The 22,084-nt window shown below is 47.6% G+C and overlaps 1 protein-coding gene across 7 annotated transcripts in view; it reads left to right on the top strand.

Annotated features, from left to right (window-relative positions):
- atp2b4 (ATPase plasma membrane Ca2+ transporting 4) overlaps positions 1 to 22,084 on the top strand; it is a 69,888-nt gene that overhangs the window by 41,317 nt on the left and 6,487 nt on the right. For 4 of the 7 annotated variants that reach the window (XM_077003857.1, XM_077003833.1, XM_077003850.1 and 1 more), the window contains 13 exons: positions 2,885 to 3,055; positions 3,689 to 3,903; positions 4,294 to 4,536; positions 5,163 to 5,407; positions 5,642 to 5,873; positions 7,451 to 7,630; positions 7,872 to 7,959; positions 8,678 to 8,784; positions 10,009 to 10,200; positions 10,676 to 10,889; positions 11,685 to 11,896; positions 12,481 to 12,588; positions 14,113 to 14,295. In XM_077003857.1, the coding sequence (XP_076859972.1) occupies positions 2,885 to 3,055; positions 3,689 to 3,903; positions 4,294 to 4,536; positions 5,163 to 5,407; positions 5,642 to 5,873; positions 7,451 to 7,630; positions 7,872 to 7,959; positions 8,678 to 8,784; positions 10,009 to 10,200; positions 10,676 to 10,889; positions 11,685 to 11,896; positions 12,481 to 12,588; positions 14,113 to 14,295 (2,390 nt within the window). Of the gene's footprint in view, positions 1 to 2,884; positions 3,056 to 3,688; positions 3,904 to 4,293; positions 4,537 to 5,162; positions 5,408 to 5,641; positions 5,874 to 7,450; positions 7,631 to 7,871; positions 7,960 to 8,677; positions 8,785 to 10,008; positions 10,201 to 10,675; positions 10,890 to 11,684; positions 11,897 to 12,480; positions 12,589 to 14,112; positions 14,296 to 17,644; positions 17,847 to 22,084 lie in introns of all 7 variants that reach the window. The other 3 variants (XM_077003874.1, XM_077003865.1, XM_077003883.1) reach the window with 2 other exon arrangements.

Below are 22,084 nucleotides of genomic sequence, written 5' to 3'. Positions count from 1 at the left end.
CGCCTCGCTTTACCTGTGAAAGAGTGCAACTCTCACATGCTGACACAGAGCCGCGGCCCTGTGCACGGCACCCCCACCCCCACCTCCACCTCTGCTGCCTGCCACGCACACGCACACACACACACACACACACACACACACACACAGCCAGGCGGGGCCAAAGAACCACACGACCTTATATGGTAATGAGCGTCTCAGCATTTGGGTGAGCCTTCACTGGCTCCGTGTGGCTAACATCCTTGAGCAAATGGCAAGAGTACGAAGTCCAACACAAGCTGTTATGAAAAAGTTAAACAGAGTGGCAGAATTAGATTGTTTATAAACATTACAAGAGTGGGTATTGTGTATGCTCATGGGCGCGGGTGTGTGGGTGGGTCGGTGCGGTGTGTGTGTGTGTGTGTTTGTGTGTGTGTGTGTGTGAGAGAGAGAGAGAGAGAGAGAGAGAGAGAGAGAGAGAGAGAGAGAGAGAGAGAGAGGAAGGAGGGGGCAGAGAGACATTCCAAGGCACCTTGTAATTGAAGAGGTGAGTGGTGTGTGTGTGTGTGTGTGTGTGTGTGTGTGTGTGTGTGTGTGTGTGTGTGTGTGTGTGTGTGTGTGTGTGTGTGTGTGTGTGTGTGTGTGTGTGTGTGTGTGTGTGTGTGATCTAGATGGGTCGCGGACGCGTCCTCGGTACTCCACCTGGGCTCCCCCTGCCCTCGCCCACTCCGCCCTCTGCTTCCCTCCACACCCTTCCTGTGCTCACAGACAGAGCATCTGCTCCAGACCAAGGCGTTCGCACAGATCACACAACCCCCGTCTGTCCCGGTCCCCCTCCCCTTGGACGCGTTCTCTCTCTTGAGAGAGAGCGTGAACCACACGCAAGTGTCGAGACGTCCGGTTCTTAAACACAAACGTAATGTTTGCGTATTTTTATTTATTTTTTGTTCCCCACAGTTTTTCATTGTAGCTGGTGTGCGATATGACGCTTCACCGGCGGTGCACGTTTGTGTGTCAGTATTAGGGGTTGATGGGGTTGATGGGGACAGCCCCAGGGGACGAGTCAAGTGGGAGTTGCACCCTTGCCAAATCGGTAGAGTGTGAACCGTTGTGGATTGTTTGTTTATTTGTCCATTTCTTGGTTGTTTTGTTGTCTCTCTCCGTTCCCTTCTTCTAGGGTGTATATCAGGAAACCCATGCTGTCTCGTATACTGTTGAGATGCTCATTTATGTGTTCCTTTCTGTGTCTCTTAGAAAGAGAAAGAATGCAAAACAAAGCAAAATCTACAGATTTTCAGCCTCTTGGTCTTCCTTGTTTACCTTTGTGGTGATCAATCACTAGTTTTTATTATTATTATTATTATTAGTGTGTTTGTTTGTTTGTTTTCTACATCTTGAGTTTGAGTCAGTGACACACCCCCACACCCCCCTCCCCCATTGTTGTGCGTGCGTCTGTGCGTGCTGTCCGTCCATTGGTCAGTCTGACCGGCTCGCCCGTTAGTCCTCCAATCGGTGTGTGGCTGCACTACCGTGCTCGTTGCGTGTGCTGTGTGCTCCGGGAGCAGTATGGTCTCAGAGACCAGGGCACTTCCCCATGCTGGCCCCGGCCATTAGAGGGCGCATCAGTACCTTCTAACACTGTTTCAGGGCAGTGATATGTGATGCTTTATATTTTCATACACTACCATAACAGTATTGGAAAGATGTTCCAGAATAATTTTGCATGTGTGTACATAGACCTGGGTTATACACTGTCCCTTACAGAGAGAGTAAATTGAGGGGTGGGATCAATGTTTAACCATAGCAAAAAGCCTGAATTGGATCTTCAATTCTATTATGTTTCTATTTTAGTCAGAGACCTAGTCATGCAATATGTCGGTCTGCAGAATAATTGAATTATAACAATCAAAGGCCAAGATATTGCAATAAGGGTTTCTAACAAAGATGGTTTTTTACCCAGATCATATTTCTTTTTTAATGTGTAACCCCCAATATCTGTCTTGCAAATAAAGGAGCCAGTACTGAAGGGTACTGAGGGTTACTGTAGTGTGGGGTTAATAGGCAGTACTGAGGGTTATTGTAGTGTGGGGTTAGTAGGTAGTACTGAGGTTTATTGTATTGTGGGGTTAATAGGCAGCACTGAGGGTTACTGTAATGTGGGGTTTGTAGGCAGTACTGAGGGTTATTGTAGTGTGGGGTTAGTAGGTAGTACTGAGGGTTACTGTAGTGTGGGGTTAGTAGGTAGTACTGAGGGTTATTGTAGTGTGGGGTTAATAGGCAGTACTGAGGGTTACTGTAGTGTGGGGTTAGTAGGTAGTACTGAGGGTTACTGTAATCCAGGGTTAGTAAGCAGTACTGTAGTGTAGTGTGAGATTAGTACTGATGATTACTATTGCAGAATTATGATCTTGCTGTAAAAAAAAAACAAAAAAGAAAACAAGATATATGTCTGTTCTTTCAGTTGTATACATGTTTGATCTTCAAATAAAGTTTTAGAGGATCAAGTCAAATCATGGAAAAGGACATTTATATACATACATTTATATACTTAAAGCAACAGCAATGCAGTGAGTCTCCAGTTCACGACTTTTTCCATTTCCCTTAGCAGCCCATTAACATTCAGAAGCAGCTCGCTCTAACAACCGTTTCTTCTAAACCACGCCAGATTCATTCCACAAGTATCCACTAACGTCAAGAAGATGAAAGTGTAACTGCCTTTGGCTGCTCTGCTGACTGACTCTCTTTGACTTCAGTGCTCACTGAACTGCCCACTCTCCCCCCTCCATCCTTTCTCCTCCCCCTTCATCTGTGTTTTTTGTTACTTTGTTTGCTTGTTTGTGTGTGTGTTCGTCTTAATTAATTTATTTTTTGGGCACGTTCTTCCCTCATTTCCCGCTGTTTGCTCCAGCTAAGACCCAGGACGGCGTTGCCCTGGAGATCCAGCCCCTGAAGAGCGAGGAGGGGGTGGAGTGTGAGGAGAAGGAGGAGAAAGTGATGAAGAAGGTGAACGTCACCAAGAAGGAGAAATCTGTCCTGCAGGGCAAACTGACCAGGCTGGCCGTGCAGATCGGGAAAGCAGGTGTGTGGGTGTAGCTCTGGGTGTAGCTGTGAGTGTAGGTGTTTGGCGAGGGGGTGGTGAACTGATTATGGAAGTCAAGAACATCTGCCTCAGCGTGTTCGGCTGCTGCACCGCCTTTTAAATTCATAGTTTGCGTGCGCGGCTGAGAAAGATTAGTGCAGGAATATTACCTTCAACACACTGACCATTTCCCACAATGGCACAAGTTAGCAGATATTAAATTGTTGCTGCTCTTTTGTACCGAGCACAGTATTTATATTAATTAGTGACTGGAGGTTATATGTGAAGCGACGGCTTGTTTGCATTATTGCAAACACACGAGGCCTCCACATGGACTTCTTCAGATCCTAGCTTTGTAAATGAGTTCATTTGGCACACGCTGTCCTGGTTCAGTGAGTTTATATCACTGGCTGTGTAAAGAAACAGTGTCACCGAGTATGAAAACAGGCCTGTCCCTTTGGGCTGCTCTCTACGTAATTATCCCACTTCCACCAGTATGTCTGTGGCGATCAGAACACACTCACACGGCACCGCGTCAGCTGACAGCTGTTGCTGCCATGGCCAGACGGAAGTTTTCACGTTCAACGTCCTGCGTGGTGGTCTCCTAACAGCCTTCGGGCCCTCTTTCCCCAGGCCTTATCATGTCTGCTGTGACCGTCATCATCCTCATCTTGTACTTTGTCATCGACACGTTCGGGGTGCAAGGGCGGGAATGGAAGGCGGAGTGCACGCCCATCTACATCCAGTACTTTGTCAAGTTCTTCATCATCGGCGTCACTGTACTGGTGGTGGCCGTGCCGGAGGGGCTGCCCCTTGCCGTCACCATCTCGTTGGCGTACTCGGTCAAGGTGAGCGCCCGGGACCAGATCGCCCATAAATCTGTCAGGAGTCATGCGTAGATATCGTGCTACCATCAAGAGTAACGTGTAAATATCATTCTACCATTAATAGCTTGACTGATGTCAGATAACTATAGTTCCAGCATTTGAAGTCCCAGACTGGATAGTTTGGCTAGTCCAAATTGGTCCATAATTTGATGGATTCATGCGCACATCTCTGACTTAACAAGCTCTCTGAGGTCTGTACACTATCCAGAATGTTTGTAGAATTACCTTGTTTATGTAGAAGAATGACTAAAAAGACCCAGTTGGCTCTGTCCCTAACAGACTGAAGTTGACCTTGATACTGAGGGCCATGTGCTCTGCTAAACTAGGTCAGGCTGTGTTTTTACTCATCAGAAAATGATGAAAGACAACAACCTGGTGAGACACCTGGACGCCTGTGAGACCATGGGTAACGCCACCGCCATCTGTTCCGACAAGACGGGCACGCTCACCATGAACCGCATGACGGTGGTGCAGGCCTACATAGGCGACACGCACTACAAGAAGGTGCCGGAACCCGAGGCCATCAAGCCAGAGACCCTGGAGCTCATGGTCAACAGCATCTCCATTAATTCGGCCTACACCACCAAGATCCTGGTGAGTACAGCTCTCTTCAGATCCCTTCCGTCCTTCACCAAACGTCCGTCGTTTTGATGCACTCGTTGCGACTCTTCTTGCAGGCAAACTTCTCTTTAGTATATCATTAATTTCCACAGATTTCCACATTCACACTTGTTCTAAGTAGAGAACTGTGAAAAATAAAAGTGAATGTGTGGTATTTGGGTTAATCTTTGAGAGCCTGAGGTTGGAAACTTTATCAATATGTCAGTGTTTAACATCCTAGTGGGAGTTGTGTCCTTCAGGAAGACCCTTGACGACATGACTCAACTCCTCTCTGCTTCCACTGCCCAAAGTCCTTTTAATGGTCTAATACAGGTGTAGTCATGTTCAGTGCAACTAATTCACTGATTCCACTCAAAACCATTAGAGAGAGACTTCATTCATGCCAGACTGGTGACAAGAGCAGTTTTGAGCAGTTGAGAGAGTTCATGGTGTTTCTGTGGTATTCATGTAAACATTACCCTACCTGCAAAAAATTATCTATTTAGAAGCCCTCCAAAATGTTTATTTTTCAGTTTTTTATGTACAGGTGGCCAGTCTAATTTTATTTCATCATTCACTATTCGATTGGTAACTGAATCCTCCATTCAAACCTTGAACAGCCTCCAGAGCGAGAGGGTGGTCTCCCAAGGCACGTGGGTAATAAGACTGAGTGCGCCCTCCTGGGGTTGGTAATGGATCTGAAGAGAGACTACCAGCCCATCAGGGACGAGGTTCCTGAGGAGAAGCTCTACAAGGTCTACACCTTCAACTCCTCACGCAAAAGCATGAGCACCGTCCTGAAGAATGCTGATGGATCAGGATTCCGCATGTACAGCAAGGGCGCGTCCGAGATCGTCCTGCGCAAGTACGCCTCTCGCGTCGTTTTCCTCCTCCATCCCCGATGTTTGTTATTCATTCATTGTTCATCATTCAGTGTTTATTCATCTTCTACATTTGGTAATTTTTTCCCCATTATTTGTAGATTTTCTTGCATCTTTTGTCTTTAACTCGAAGTGTAGCGTTGGTTGGCAGCCATTTTAGTTTTGATGAGGTCCTTAACGAGGTGTGACATTAACCCTCATTCATTGTTCCACACCAGGTGTTCCCACATCCTGGATGCTGCAGGCCAGCCCAGGGTCTTTAAACCTAAGGACCGGGATGAAATGGTGCGGAAGGTGATCGAGCCCATGGCCTGTGACGGCCTGAGAACCATCTGTGTAGCCATGCGCGACTTCACGGGCCCAGAGCCTGACTGGGACAACGAAGCCGACATCCTCAACAACCTGACCTGCCTCTGCGTGGTGGGCATCGAAGACCCCGTCCGTCCAGAGGTGAGGGTCCACTCATGGGCCTTGGCGTAGATCTCAAACCTGGGCTCTCCGTTGATGACTGCGTTCATGCCTGAGGGATGATGCTTTTCTACGCAAGGACGAATGTTGACTGTTGGTTGTTCAATTAACTTTACCAAGGGGTGTCACATCCAAAGAGCTGATGAACTTGTAAAGAAATCCCAGTTGAGGTTACTCTTCACAGCACTATCTTCATTCTTATTGCACCACTATTTTCATTTGCCTCTAACTGCCCATAGTGGAGGTACAGTTGTGGTTGATGTGCTACAACCATCAGTCATTAACCAGCCTTTACTGGCTGATCAGTCAGGCCTGACACTGTCCTGTCGCTAGACACGCAACGTTGTCTACAGACTGCTTGCAAACTGATCGAGTGGTGGCCCAGTGGATAGTCACTTAGCTTCAGAGTAGTAGATGACTAGAATAGCGCCATCGCCGGAGGGAGTCTCTGAATTGATTCCCAGGGTGGAGGTTCATGAAAGACTATTTTTGACAGATATAATCAGAACAGTTTTATGTGCCAGCTACTCTGGAGTTGGGTGGCAGGTGTAGTAATGGTATGTAAAAGAAGCTGTAATGGGGAGTGGCGCTATGATGCTCTTTGTGGAATGGGATGTTTTGATGTTTCCTGTGGCAGGGCCCTGGTGCACAGAACACAGTACAGTCAGTCCTCCTTTAGCTCGGGCCGGTTTAGCAGGCCAAGTGTGACACCACAGAGACATCTCTGTCTGCCAGAGTGCTGGGTGCTTTTTAATCATCTATAAATAAATGAACTTATTGGTTCTAATGAGGGGTATGGTGTGATTCATCACAAGAGTGAGTATGGATAATTACACAGAACTGTACGTCCCCAACACATGCACGCACACACGTGCGCACACACACACACTCACACACACACACACACACACACACACACACACACACACACACACACACACACACAAATGTGCGCAAACACACTCCGCCCTTTGGCCTCTCTTTGTCACAAGTGGTGTCAGCAACCCTACGGCTGAATGAGCATCGCAGACTATAATGGTGTCACGCAGAGAGCGACTAAAATACACTGACCACCCACTGATCTGAGACCTGCGCTCATACCCCAGAAGCCACCCAGAGCCAGACCTGCTGCGTGATGCGCTGAACTAACACCAGCAGCTCTGGTGACCTGCTGCTCCACCACAGGTTGATAGCCCTGCTGATCCATTACATCAGCCTAGAAGTGAATCGATGAGATGATTAAGAGTTAAAAACAGCCTGCTAGGCACGCACATGGTCGTTTGCGCATTTGAGCGCTGTTATGGAGACAATTCTCTTTGTGGCTACAGCTTCCTGTTTGAACATGCCCGGACTCATTGTTGCTATGATACATAAGTTGTGGAAGTGGACCCATACAGCATTTATTTTTAATCCCACCGGAGTTCAGCCAGTACATCAGCTCACGTGCTTAAGGTTGTAACAGTTTATTAGTATTTTTCTAGCACCACACTTGGGCTGTGTGGTTTAATCTGGTTTAATCTGGTTTAATCCCAGTTTAACCTGGCACTCTTCCCTGCTAGGTTCCTGAGGCCATTTCTAAGTGTCAAAGGGCGGGCATCACGGTGCGCATGGTTACTGGTGACAACATTAACACCGCCCGAGCCATTGCTACTAAATGTGGTATCCTGCTGCCTGGTGAGGACTTCCTGTGCCTGGAGGGCAAAGAGTTCAACTGTCAAATCCGCAACGACAAAGGAGAGGTGAGGAATCTCAATGAGGACCTCCCGCCCAACAAACACTGGTCAAATGCTGAAGCCACTACTGGGGCTTCAGGGGCAACCAGGCAGTCAGGCAGTTTTAGCCCTCAGCTGCCGTACAATGTTTTGATTTTGTTGTTTATTCTGAGCATGACTTTTTAGAGATTTTGATCTAGATCTACGAAGGCATTTAATGATGCGTACAATTGTGATTTTACAAACGTTGTGCCCTCCCAACCTCTAGGTGGAGCAAGAACGACTTGACAAGGTCTGGCCCAAGCTGCGTGTCCTGGCTCGTTCATCACCGACAGACAAGCACACTCTAGTCAAAGGTAAGCATCTACAGCAAGGTCTTTTGAAAACTTCCAATAAAAAGGAAGTTTCAAAGTTTCAAAATGACATTTACTGATCACTTTGCCCTTAGCAAAAAGGTATTATACTTTTATTTTTATTAAGTATACTTCAGTATAAGTATACAGACCATATACTTTAAGTGGACTAGAAAGTAAACCAATTTAATACTTTTTTAATACATTTCTAGTTTAAAAGTACATCATAGTACACTTTAATAAACTTATTTTTGCTAAGGGTGATTCAGCTGCTGTGTTTCTGCCCTTGTTTTAGCTTTTTGAGTTTGTGCATCCATGCATAAGGCAGGACCAGGTTTGGTTTTTCACATCTAGGGCAGTTGTCCATCAGGTCTGGAGCCATAGATTGTGCCAGACTGTAGCCATAGATTCCTTTCAGACAGCCTTGCTTTCTATGCACAGTCCACAGTTTAGTTCATGGTTCAGCTTTATATTCATTTATAATATAACTGAAACAGCTCCATGTCTACTATTGTGTCCATGTCTGCTAGAGTGTCCATGTCTGCTAGAATGTCCATGTCTCAGTACAAATCTGTTGGAGCAGAGAGAGTAGCTTGCTTTTGTGTGTTGTGCCCTAGAAACACATTAGGCTTGCGTCTCTGTATTTCAACCAATTATATTAAAATCTCGTCTGAGTGCGTAATGAACCCTGAGGCACTTACCCGGGTCGCATGTCTTTCAGGCATCATTGACAGCACGGTAGGAGAGACCAGACAGGTGGTGGCAGTGACCGGGGACGGCACCAACGACGGCCCTGCCCTCAAAAAGGCTGATGTCGGCTTCGCTATGGTAACAGCCATCATCTTCCATCTCCTCGCCTTGCCTCTCGTGAAGAGTCTTCCTTGGGGAGTTCAGGGATTTTGTTTGTTTAATGGTGAAGTGTATATTGGCTCATGTTGGCTCAGTGCTCTTTCTTCCAAACCCCGCTGAACTATGGGATGTAATTTGAGCTCACTTGGACTGTTTATTCTGTGATTAAATAATCAATCCATAGCTACTTTGGTGTAGTTCATCTATTAATCACAGCTGACAGTTGCAATACTGGAGCCACTGTGAGCCTTATTTGATGAGAGTCAGGTTTTTTTTGGGGGGGGGGGGGGGGTCTGTTCTCTCTTGGCGCTTGGCGGGCTCCCAGGTCTCCTAGCCCCACCCAGCATCGTTTGTGCCACACCGACCCTCTCGGCCCCACTCTGGGCAGGGGTGACCCCACCACTAATTTGGTCCACCGAGTACTGTGTTCACATCCCAGGCAAAGTTAATGATATTGGCATTTCCCAGCAAGAAGCCCACAATGTGATTTGATCATAACCAAGAGCTTGTAATCTTAGGGGGTTAGAAGTATCAACAATACTGCTCTCTGCAATTATGGTGATGGTGGATAAACGGATGTTGGGTTACACTGAGAAAAGGGGCAATTGTCTGATCCCTTTGATGCATTCCTTTATTAAATGAATACACATTATGTGCAGTAAGTTGCTTTAGTAAGAAGTGGGTTCATGGCGAAAACCACAATTAACTCCTGTTACTCAAACATTATGCCTCCACTGTAGATGTTGTTCAAAGGTTTGCCTGTTGTCCTAAACCAAAAGGCACAATTACAGTTCTGTCTCTTATGGCTTTTTGTTAATATACACCTACTTAGGGTCTTCAAAGACCTCCTCAGCGTCCAGTTGGGATGGTACCAAAGCGCTGCAGCTTAGCCCGAACTGTTGTAGTGTAATTGGCAATTCTCTGTGTAAGCATCCATCCAGTGGTATGAGTCTGGTTTAGTTCCCTCTCAAAGAGCACTACTGGATAGACATGGATTAGGAGGCTTCACACTTCAATCCGAAATTGCAGCGGCATTGAATAGCCCAGGCTTAACGAGTCCAAGATCAGCATGCACAGGCTTAACAAGTCCAAGATTAACCTGACAGGCTTAACGAGATGTGTTTGATGTGGTTTTTTTTTTTCTTCCCTGAACAGCAGTGCAGTGACGTCCAATTTTACTGACTTGGTCCCCAATTCTCACAGGGCATTGCTGGCACAGATGTTGCTAAGGAGGCCTCTGACATCATCCTGACTGACGACAACTTCACCAGCATCGTGAAGGCCGTGATGTGGGGCCGCAACGTGTACGACAGCATCTCCAAGTTCCTGCAGTTCCAGCTCACCGTCAACGTTGTGGCTGTGATCGTGGCCTTCACCGGGGCTTGCATCACACAGGTAGGGGGTGGTGCCTCCGGCTTGAGACTCAACCCACCACTTAGGAGCTTGGACCTGACTGATTAGCCATTGCTCTGGGCCTTTCACTAACCTTGTGATCCGATTAGACGTTATAATGAAATTCAAGTCCTCTGTGAGAATCACAGAACCAAAGAGGAGACAAACTAACCAAGTGCTTTGTCAGATTCCCATCTAAAAAAGATCTATAATTCTTTCGTTATATCATTGATTGCACTCACAACCTTGATATCAGATTGATAAGACTAAAGTTCTGAACCAGCATATGTTATGTTCCAACTGTAACCCTGGTGGAGAGGGAGGGGCACACAGTCAGACCGTCTGGCATCTCTGGCCCGCGACCTTTCATGTCCTGTGTTACGCGGAGCCTTGCTGTTGTTTGTGAGGAGGGTGGCCAAACTCTGGTGTGTGTGTGTGTGTGTGTGCGCGCGTGCGCACGTGTGTGTGTGTGTGGCAGGATTCTCCACTGAAAGCAGTGCAGATGCTGTGGGTAAACCTGATCATGGACACGCTGGCCTCTCTGGCCTTGGCCACGGAGCCGCCCACCGAGTCCCTGCTGCTGCGCAAACCCTATGGCCGAGACAAGCCCCTCATCTCCAGGACCATGATGAAGAACATTCTGGGTCACGCCGTCTACCAGCTGGTGGTCACCTTCACCCTGCTCTTCGCTGGTAAGGATGGGGCACTCATTGGGGGATGTACAGGTGTGTGTGTGTGTGTGTGTGTGTGTGCGCGCGCGCGTGTGTGTGTGTGTGTGTTTTTGCATGCTCTGACAGCACTGTCCATTCCTCCATCTAAGGAAACCTCCACAAAAATGTTAACAGATCATCCATAACCGGTTAAACCTGCTATATGTTGCAGCAGACTGCTCAGAAGAGCCGTAATGTCCTCTGTCTGACTGCCCTGTTGACATGGCTGAGCTCTCACACTAAATGATACCACACTCATCTCAGAGCACTGGGCTACCACTGTCAGACAGACCTGAGAGGCTCGAGAGAGACACCTGCCAATGTTCCCGCCTGCACAGGCTGGTTCCAGCTCTTCAGACAGGTCAAAAGTATCTTCGACTCTGATAACGCCACTGATAGCCATGGTCTCACCTCATGGGGAGTGTTAAGGTGTGAAGTAGAGGGACTACTGTGCAGTGTGTGGTCTCTCGCCGCCATACTCTTGTCTGGAATTTTGCCTTTTGGCATTTCAGGGTGCTCTTTTCCCCTATTGAGCTGTAATTTATGTGCAAGTCTCTGTTATAGTGGGCTGAAAAAATGTGATTGGTGTTGGCCCTTCGAAACTCTCTTTGAAAGAAACTTCACATCTTTGTGTGACTTGTAATGATAACACTGAATTATGTGGAACATGCGCATTGTGTTCAAGAGTGCTATGTGAGTGGGTAGGAAGGCCGGGTGTTTGGTCCGCCGAGCCTGTCTCGCTGTGACATGTATCTGAACCTTCTTCCCTGTGCACAGGAGAGAAGTTCTTCAACATAGACAGTGGCCGCAACTCTCCGCTCCATGCGCCGCCTTCTGAACACTACACCATCATCTTCAACGTCTTCGTCATGATGCAGCTCTTCAATGAGATCAATGCTCGCAAGATCCACGGTGAGAGGAACGTGTTTGAGGGTGTGTACCGCAACCCCATCTTCTGCAGCGTGGTCCTGGGAACCTTCGCCCTGCAGGTGAGGCTCACGGTTGTCACCCATCAGAACCCTGACCAGATCCCCGACCACAACCCTGACCAGATCCCCGACCACAACCCTGAGCAGATCCCCAACCACAACCCTGACCAGAACCCCGACCAGTATCCTGACAACAACCCCGACCAGAACCAGAAAAGCTCCAGTTAGTTCTGACTCTGAATTTGTTTTGAAGTTAGACGATTTAGGTTGGTCCCACTAGAACTTCACAAAGCCACTTTTGTTTACTGCAGATTTGTGCTCTGCGTGTTTATACATGACTTAACTGCAACTCATCTGCCCTGTTATGAAATACACTGTCTATAAATCTTTCTACAAATGCAAACGTAAATAATTGATTTAAATGTGGTGTGTTATGGGCAGCTGGATGATGACTTCATTCAGAATGTTCATTCAAAATGTTGTCTGTGCACAGGAGAGTCATGTCCACCGTCCTTGTTGTGGTAAAACGAGACCAGTCATGCCTCTGAGTTTCTCCATCTGTAGCTCCAGCACAGCTGATGTTCAGTATGCAGGCTTAACCGAACGGCGCATGATTAACTCCAACCTCCCCATCTCCTTTTCAGATCATCATCGTGCAGTTTGGGGGCAAGCCCTTCTCGTGCACGGCCCTGACCCTGGATCAGTGGCTGTGGTGCGTTTTCATCGGCGTGGGGGAGCTGCTCTGGGGACAGGTATGGCACAGGCTCCCTGCTGCACATCACACCCCTAATGGGCACCGGCGCTTCTGTTTTGCCTGGCGCAAGCATCTTCTCTCCCACCGAACCCATTTCAAAAAAGCCCCACTAGTTTGCATAAAGCTGCAAGCAACGCCTAGACCCGTGGGTGCTTCTCGCGTTGAAAGATCCCATCTGCAGATGACAAAGTGTGAAAGAATAGTGAGAGAGAAAGAGAAGGAAAAGCGCGATCACTGCTTTCTGCACGATGGTATAACAAAAACATCGCGGCATGAATGTACGGCTGTGGGTGAGGCTAAACAACTCTTGCCCGATGGCGGAGATGTAGGCGGGGGTGAAACCGGGTGCGAATCCAAACCTGTCAGGGTGGGTGGGGGTAGAAGGAGAGTGCGGAGGGGGGGTGGGGTGGTTGGGGTGGGGTGGCAGGTTGCCCAGCAGTGCCTGGAAACAGTTGCCACTGCCGAAAAGCTTGCCTCCCAAAGAAGCGACACCACAGGGCACTATAATGAGACCACAATTACCCACAATCCCACAATTACCCACCCTCATGGGGGAACGCGAAACCCGTGTGTGTGGTATTCCCGCAGTGCTCCTGCTCTCTCTGACACATGCACACTCACTCACAGCAGCCTGCTCTCTCTGTCAGACACATGCTCACACACACACACACACCAGTCTGCATTCGCCCAACTTCACCAGGGGGGTGGAGAGTGCCTACATACATTGATGCTCAGACCACAATAAAGACAGTAAGGCAATCGCATCATGCACAAGTCACATCCCCTCAGATTTCTTAGCTTGGTTAACCCTAGGGACGTGTGTGTGTGTGTGTGTGTGTGTGTGTGTGTGTGTGTGTGTGTGTGTGTGTGTGTGTGTGTGTGTGTGTGTGTGTGTGTGTGTGTGTGTGTGTGTGTGTGTGTGTGTGTGTGTGTGTGTGTGTGTGTGTGGGTGGGTGGGTGGGTGGGTGGGTGGGACAGGGGGCAGTTCATCCCACCAGTGTGCATTTTTACATATATACTAAGTAAAAGACAGTGTATTTCCAAAGCTTTATGAAAGTCTCTCCTGGCTTGTCAAGCCAGTGACACAGCACTGACGCCCACAGAGGAGCCACCCAGAAATATTGAATTATTTCTGTGTCATCAGATGGACAGCAGAAAGTGTCAGCTTTGTTCGTGGGGTCTTTCGCCCCTCTCCCGTCCTGACCACCATTAAGTCCTCAGATTCCGGGACATTCTGTTAGCTTGCTCATTCAAACGGTAATCCAGTTTCTCAAAATCCAATATCTGTGACCCAAGAACGTCCACCGGGGGTCACTGTGTCCTGTCCTAAAACTGGATGACTAGAATTTGACTAGAATGAATTATTAAAAAAGCACATTCCATAATCTGTCTTTTTTTTGTTTTGTTTTGTATTATAATCTTTTGAGAAGTAATGTCGCCTGCTGGTTGCCTGCCGTGCTGGTTGCCTGCCCACATTACCCAATTGAACTCATCTCTCCTCCGTTCTTATTCCTCACCCTAGTTCATCTCCGCCATCCCCACGCACCGCCTCAAGTTCCTGAAGGAGGCCGGTCATGGCATCACCAAGGAGGAGATTCAGCAGGAGGACCAGACGGAGGACGTGGACGAGATCGACCACGCTGAGATGGAGCTCCGCCGTGGCCAGATCCTGTGGTTCCGAGGGCTCAACCGCATCCAGACTCAGGTAGGGCGCCCCCTCCTGGAGACCCCCCCCCCCCCCCCCGTCACAGGGCCCTCATGGATCAGAGATGACCGCGGCTGCTGATGTATGGGCAGAAGACCACGAGACTCGTTCGTTCTTCCTTCTTTATAACAGCGTGGGCTGCAGTTGTTTCTCCGTAGGAGCAAGCGCATGTGTCTACAACTGTTTGGAAGCTCCAGACGGTTCCCAGCGGCTGGTGTGCTGCAGCCTCCTGGTCATGTGTTAACTGTGTAGTCCGTACGTTTGACGTCATACGTGGAGTTCAACAGTGCATCACTAACACCTGGATAGTCCATAAATGGTCAAATAGACTATCCATCATTTATTATTTATACATCCAATTTAGTCAAAATTGGTCACTGTTAAATTCCCACCTGCTAGCTCAGTCTCCCCCTACGTCACACTCCACCCACTTAGCACTAGCGTTCTTCCTCCTGGATACCAACCTTAGACGGCTGCCCCTTACGGGACTCATGTTTGGTGAGCGTAATTGGCAGGTAGAACCAGCTGGGTCGTCCAGGCCGATGCAGGACACCTCCTTCTCTGATCAGGTCTGAAGAACGTTACAGTTCTGTGGCAAATTGCCACTAGCCCCGCGGAGCTGGACATGCTTGGACTGTCATGCTAAGCGCCCAGTTCTCCAGACGTGACCCAGCAGATTGGCTTGCCTTGCTCTCGCCCCGAGAGACGGGTCAGTGACGCCCTCTTAAATTCCTGGTCACGGGAGGGCTGTGATATTGCTGGGACTCACACCGGCATTTTCCTAAGGCGAACCCTTAGACAGGCAGCCGACTTAATTGGCTGGTTTATGAAGCGGCGGGCGGTGCGTTCTGTGAATAGGTGAGAGGTGGAAGCATCATCGATGTTTACCTGCAGGCCCATACCCCCGACGGCCCTGACTCCTCCCGTGGCCTCGCTCACGGAAACATGGGCCCTCCCTCAAGACTCCGAGCTAAGCAGTCTGGGGCATAAATGAGCCACCTCAGGGGGGGATGTCCCGCATGTCGGAGTAGATGCCAACAAGGAAGCAAAGGTCCGCAGAGACCTGTGCGAGAACTGGCAGAGTCCACACCCATCCTGGTCGCACGATAATTTAACTGCACAAGGCAAAGGGTGTGGGATAATCTCCTCACAATCCAGATTTTATTCACGCACTGCAGAAGTAACCAGCGAGTTCTGAATAGGTTTCTGTTCCAGTCTTTGTTTATCTGTGTTTCCCAGGATTTTGTGTGAATGATATGTTTGTGTGCGTGTGTCTATGGGCATTATCGTGAGATTGTGTGTGTGTGTGTGTGTGTGTGTGTGTGTGTGTGTGTGTGTGTGTGTGTGTGCGTGCGCGTGTGTGTGTGTGTGTGCGTGGGCGTGTGTGTGTGTGTGTGTGTGTGTGCGTGCGTGCGTGCGCGTGTGTGTGGGTGGGTGGGTGGTCGTGTGCGTGTGTGTGTGGGTGGTCATGCGAGATTCTTTATGGGGCATCACAGCGGGGGTGAAGTGCTGCCCCCTATGTGTTGGGCTTGTTCCATGTGAATATCCACAGGTAACATGAGTCCCTTTGGGCTTCATTAGCTGCTTCTCCACTGCAGAAAACAGCATATGAGAGACGAGCACTCAGCTTGCACCAAAGCGCTGGTGCTTTCCTGCTAAAATATCACATATGTAGTAAACCAGGTCAGGTAAAGTTCAAGATTTCTCTTTCTGTCTTAATCTATCTCTCTCTCTCTCTCTCTCTCTCTCTCTCTCTCTCTCTCTCTCTCTCTCTCTCTCTCTCTCTCTCTCTCCCCCCTATCCTTTATGTTTTCTGCCTGATGTGTTGAAGGTATTGATGTACAAACATATGGTACATTATTCAAATTTGCGATTAAGAAATATTTGCCTGAACTTGCTCTGTGTGTTATTGTGAAACAGTTGTCTGGTAGGGATAATGAACTTCTAACGATTTCTTGTTTTTCCTTTCCCTCTTAATCCTTCATTCTTTCTACATTCAATAACAGGTGACATAACTTTTGTCAAAGGAATTCAGTTGAACTTTTGTGTAGTTCTTATTTGGTGTGTAACTTTTACATACATTTTTTAACTGCTCTTTTGGTAATGTTGCTTTGCTGCCTTTGCAAACCTTTCTTATCCAAATTTGAACTCCAAATGTTCTAGCGTAACAATGTCAAATATAAGGCACTAATTAATCGTTACTGAAGAACATCAAACCTCTATCTTGAAGGTCCTAGTTGAGCTGTTTGTAAAGGTCCTGTAAGACGCTGGTCTTTTACTCGGCGTGTGATGACAAGCTGAATGAGAAATGGCCCAGTTATGCACACAAATGAGTGCCACTTTTATCTGTGAAGGCTGATTTGTCTCCATTGGGTAATTGGAGCAGACAGTGATGTCCAGAGTCCATATGAAGCAGCTCTCGTCCTGGTTTTGGTTCTGTCCCCCTTGCTCTAGTTTCATTGCCCTGTCCCTGATCCCCTGTCCTACTGATAGAGGAACTGCTGAATGTCTCCACCCCTTGCTCCGCCCCCACTCCTTATGTCTCCGCCCTCCAGCTGACCATGAAAACACTCCTCCACTAATTAGTCCCTTATCTTCCTGCCTCTTCCTGTCCCATCATCCTGTTTTTTATCCTCCTGGATTTCTATTTTTTATCAGTCATGCATGGTTAGCAATACACAGTGAGGCCATTAATTGGCACCTGTCCAACTCAGTCGGTGTGTCTTCCAGGGTTCCTTGTCTCTTTTCTGCATTCAGCATTTCCTTTGTCATAAATATATAAATTAATGAATTCCCTTATCAATATTTTGATACGCTTCTCTTCCTTCACCACCCCCCCCCCCCCCTCCTCCACCCCCCCTCAGAGGTGTTAATTCCAGGTTCAGAAAGTAAAAGTCCTCACCAGGATTTTGCTCAAGCTTACTAGATTTTCTAATTAGTGCAATCCAGGTAAAATTAGTGGAACACAATCCAGGAATCCTGAGCAAAATCCTGGTGAGCACTTTTACTTTCTGAACCTGGAATTGACACCTCTGCCCCCCCCCCCCCCCTCTTTCACCACCCCTCTCTTCCACCCCCCCTCCTTCACCACCCCCCTCTTCCACCACCCATCTCCTCCATCCTCCACCACCTCCTCCACCCCTCTCTTCCACCACCCCTCTCCTCCACCGCCCCTTTTCTCTGACTGGCTCAAAACTAATTTTTAATGATTTCACGTGCTTCTTTTTCTTGATCTTAATAACAAATATGTCTGCTCTAACCAGTGCTTCCTTTGCCCCCCTTGGTGTTTCTCTTTCTCTCCTTCCCTCTATTCCCTTCCTTCACCCGGGCCTTTCCCTCCTCTTTGCAGATGGACGTTGTTTATACATTCCAGTCGAGTCAAACTGCCATGCCAGGTGCCCTGCGCCGCCAGCCCTCGGTGGTCAGCCAGCACAACGATGCAAAAACTGTTTCTAGCCCCACCCATGTAGGGATTTCCTCTTCTTCACTGTCCGCCAACTCGGCTGTGGCTGGTGGGCTGCCTGCTCCTGCCTCCCCTCCCGCAGCAGGCAGTGAGTGGCATATAACATACCGGCATCATCGCTCCGCCCACTGCATGAGTGCTCCGCCCCCGACTCCGCCCATCACCTGCCAGCTTTCTGCCAAAGCAATATAACCGCCTTCTTTCTCATCTCCTTCCCTCTTTCCAACTGTCTGTCTTTCTGTCTGAAGGCTCACTATGAGCCAAGCGTTTGGGGTTTCCGCTCTAATTGGGATTGTGTGTGAAATTCGTCTGAGGATTACTGACTGTAAAAGTGCTAATTTTGGAAGCCAATATCGCAATTTAATGTAGCAAGTTGAAGCCTAGATCACCTGCTGCTTACTTCCTGTGTTTAACACAGGTGTAAAGGTTCTTCTGATACCTTAATGTCTGTTTAAGACAACTAAAAACAGAACAAATCAGTTAATGCATGTTTTAATTAGTGCTGTCAATTCCAGGTGCCGCTATTAAAAGTCCTCACCAGGATTTTGCTCAGGCTTCCTGGATTGTGTTGATTCCACTAATTTTACCTGGATTGCTAATTAGAAAATCTAGCAAGCTTGAGCAAAATCCTGGTGAGGACTTTTAATCGCGGCACCTAGAATTGACAGCACTAGTTTTAATACTTATTTCCTTAGGCCTAAAACCTGCAAAGTTTTCCAAGTGTAGAAGCTAGTTGAACACTATCGAAATTCTTGTTTGTGTCATTTTTACAGACATTAAGGTCTGAAAAATCTTATTAAACATTTTATTTCACATATCATTCACCATTTCTAATTTAGATTTAGAGTGCAAATGTCTTGGAATTCACTGGAATGCACATGTCTTTTTTTTTTTTTTGCCTTAGTTTTGAAGTCTGCAGAAAAGCTACAATCTCTACCAGAATATGCAAGACTGCTTCAGAATCCTGAATTTATAAGAATTTTTATTTTTAATTCCCGCTCACACTCTCTCTCTCTCTCTCTCTCTCTCTCTCTCTCTCTCTCTCTCTCATCTCTGTGTATATTTCTCTTCATGTATCTCTCTCCTTTCCTCCCTCTCTCCTCTTTCTTTCTCTCTCTCCTCTGCTGTTTCCTCAGCTGTCTCTCTCCCCTCCCCTCTCCTCTCCTCTCTCTCTCCCTCTACACTTGCCCTTTCATTTAAACTGCTCTGTTTTACTTGACTATGGATTGCTCGGCCATTATCTGCATGCATTAGCCCTTGTGAGAGGCAAATGGATGGAAGCCCAAGAGACTTCCCCTTTAAAACACCAGAGACTTCCCCTTTAAAACACCAGAGACTTCCCCTTTAAAGACTGCCCACTTAAAGGACCATGCCGCGCTGTACCACAGGAGTGTTGCTGAGCTGCATCCGTTGGCTCTTCCTCCTCCTCTTCTTCCTCCTTTATTCCAATATTCCTCTACTTTCTTCCCCGTATGACTGGGGAAAGGTGGAAGCAGTTTAGCATCCACTCCCGGTGGAGGTGGGTTATTTTGAACATTTTCTAATTAAGGGGTCTCACAAGGGTTAATAGCTGAAGGTTAAGTGTTTTTTTTCCATGACAGTGCATCCATTACTGGACTGCATGCATATCTACAGAGTGTTTGTGCACTTGATATTGTGTGTGTGCACGTGTGCATGTCTGGGGTTCTGTTTACATGTGTGATCACGTGTTTCTATTGGTCAATAACGCTCACAACTTGCGAGCTGACCTCTCTCTCTACAGCAGTCAGTGTTGATCGCACAGGGCTAGAAGGGTCAAGCAGTAGGTATTAGGCTGCTTAGCCCCCCCCCCCCCAACCATCATGCGCGCACACACACACACACACACACACACACACACACACACACACACCACTAAAAGACGATAAAAACACACAGTAAGTAGGGGCACGTGGTGTTGCTTTGGCTAAGGCTGTAATTGGCCACGTTCCTCTCCAGTGACCTTGGCTGTTGACCTTGCCCTGTCCCAACAGGAAGAAGTATCGCCAAGGTGACCCCTGCACCACACGCTCGTCATCTGCCCAGCAACAGTCTAGAGAAGGAGAAAGAGATATAGTGAGAGAGAGAGAGGAAATGAAGGATGAGGAGGAAGAAAGGCAGAGGGAGATGAAGAGTGGGAAAGGGAGACAGACAGAGAAAAGGGGAAGGGGGTGAGAGAGGAAGAGAGAGGGGAGAGACGGAGAGAGAAAGGAAGGGAGAGAAGAAGAGGGAAAGAGAGATGTGTAGAGAGAGAGGGAAAGAGATGCAGACGCCCACTCTCACTTTCTCTCCACTGCTGAGAGAGAGCAGACGCTACATCTCTCACACATCTCTCTCCAGGCCTCCGCCTTCGCTCCTTTGCTTCTCTCTATTTCTCACACACACTCCGTTCTCCTCCCCCCTTCTCTTCTCGCTCTCTCACACTTTCACACCTCTCTCACACTTTCACACCTCTCTCACACCCCTTTCTCTTTCTATCCATCTTTCAGGCTTTATCCCAGCTCTCTCTCTCTCTCTCTCTCTCTCTCTCTCTCTCTCTCTCATACACACACACACACACACACACACACACACACACACGAACACAGCTACTGTTCTAATCTCATCCCTCTATTGTCAATCCATGTCATGGCTGTCATTCTTACTCCATCCATCAGGGGGAGTTTGGTCAGGACTCTTCTGCTTCTGTTATGTTGTTTACCCTTCACATTCACATTTTCATAGCACTGCTTTATCTTTTAGACGAAAGAAATATGTGGGAATGTGGTTCTGTGGGTGTGGGGGACTTTTATTTTGTATATAAAGTACTCACTGATGCTTGCCTAAGTGCTGCAGTTCGTCAACCCAGGACATATCACAGATATGCACACAATGTGGATTGGGGGAGGGAGACTTGCAGTCTGCTTACATTCCTCTGATAAATGATTCATAAATAATTATTCTCAGAGTAGATCTAAAAGAATCTTTGCCTCTTTTCATGGTCAGTGAGAAGGTTTATTTTGAAACCAGGCCATCACTCCTGTCTCGTCTCAGACTCACTTGAGTGGGGTTGAGCTTTATGGTAAAAGGCCGGTTCCTTAGGGGCTGAGGGCTCCTGGCTTCACTTGAACACTTCAGGCACTTTTTAGAGCCGTTTTGTTAGTGTGTATTTAGTGTATTAATAGTTAAAGAAATTCAATACTGGTGCCATTTCCACCTGGCCCTGGAGCCTAAATATGTGCTACACCAGACTGTGTGAACTACAAACCTGTAGAAGAAACATGTTCGCTTAGTCTAGCTGCCCGGAAACCTTATAACTGCACAGAGTCAAGATTTATGTGAGTCTGAAGACACAAGAAACCAAACCAGCATAAATTAAAGCCTTTCTTGCCATTGGCCTCTTGACCTCCATAAAGGGAAGAGGGTGGTGTGACCTCTGACCTTGCTGCAGTAACCCTGTATCGTCAGGTCTTCTGTGAAAGCACATTAACAGAGCCATGTTGTTTCTTCCTCACTATCTCCTGTAGCAGTTTGACAAGGTGAACTCTGACAGCAGAATGTGTTAGTCAGCATTGCCATTATCTCTCGTGTTAACCATGGCCCAGTTAGTGCCTAATACCATTTTTCATATGGTCTTCCCATGATATCTGCTCCACCATTTCAGGGAAACTCTGCATGTGTGTGCGTGTGTGTGTGTTAAAATGTATTTGGGGTGCACTGTATCTGATTCTTCTCATTGTTCTCATGCTTTCTTCTACTCTTACATGCTTGGTACCTATCATCCAAGCCCCTCCCCCTTCCAGCCGAGTCCCTCCCACTTCTGAACATAAGATTAAAGTTTTGTCCTGTGTAAAGTGCACGTGTTGGGGTGAAGCCTGTTAACCTGGTTTAGCGTGTGTCCTGTTGGTGACGTGACACCTGTCAGCCCGGTTTTGTGCATGTCCTGTTGGTGACGTGTCTGTGCTTGTGGAGTGTTGTGACTGTGTCCTGCTGGACGTTCCTGCCTGTTCTCATTATTTGCCTGAATATGATGGGAAGTCCTTGTTCCCTGTGGGATTCAGATTTAATTTTTATTTTTTCATTTTGTGCCTGTGTCTGTTTTAAGTGTTTTGTGCAGTTTTGCTCCAGAGATTGTGTCATTTTTATTATTGTTACTATAATCATTCATTTCTCACCAGTGACCATATTTTGGATTTTGTTTGTTTTTGGTTTCTTTCCTCTGCAGATCCAATGCATCCACCCATACCCCCCCCCCCCCCTGCCCCCCGCCCAACCCCACACACACACACACACACACACACACACACCGTGTGCTCATACCAATGTCGT

The sequence above is a fragment of the Brachyhypopomus gauderio genome, chromosome 1 (assembly GCF_052324685.1).
Source record: "Brachyhypopomus gauderio isolate BG-103 chromosome 1, BGAUD_0.2, whole genome shotgun sequence".
In the NCBI taxonomy this organism is placed as follows: domain Eukaryota; kingdom Metazoa; phylum Chordata; class Actinopteri; order Gymnotiformes; family Hypopomidae; genus Brachyhypopomus; species Brachyhypopomus gauderio.
Note: the sequence above shows the minus strand (reverse complement) of the source record. Positions and strands in the feature narration are given on the sequence as shown.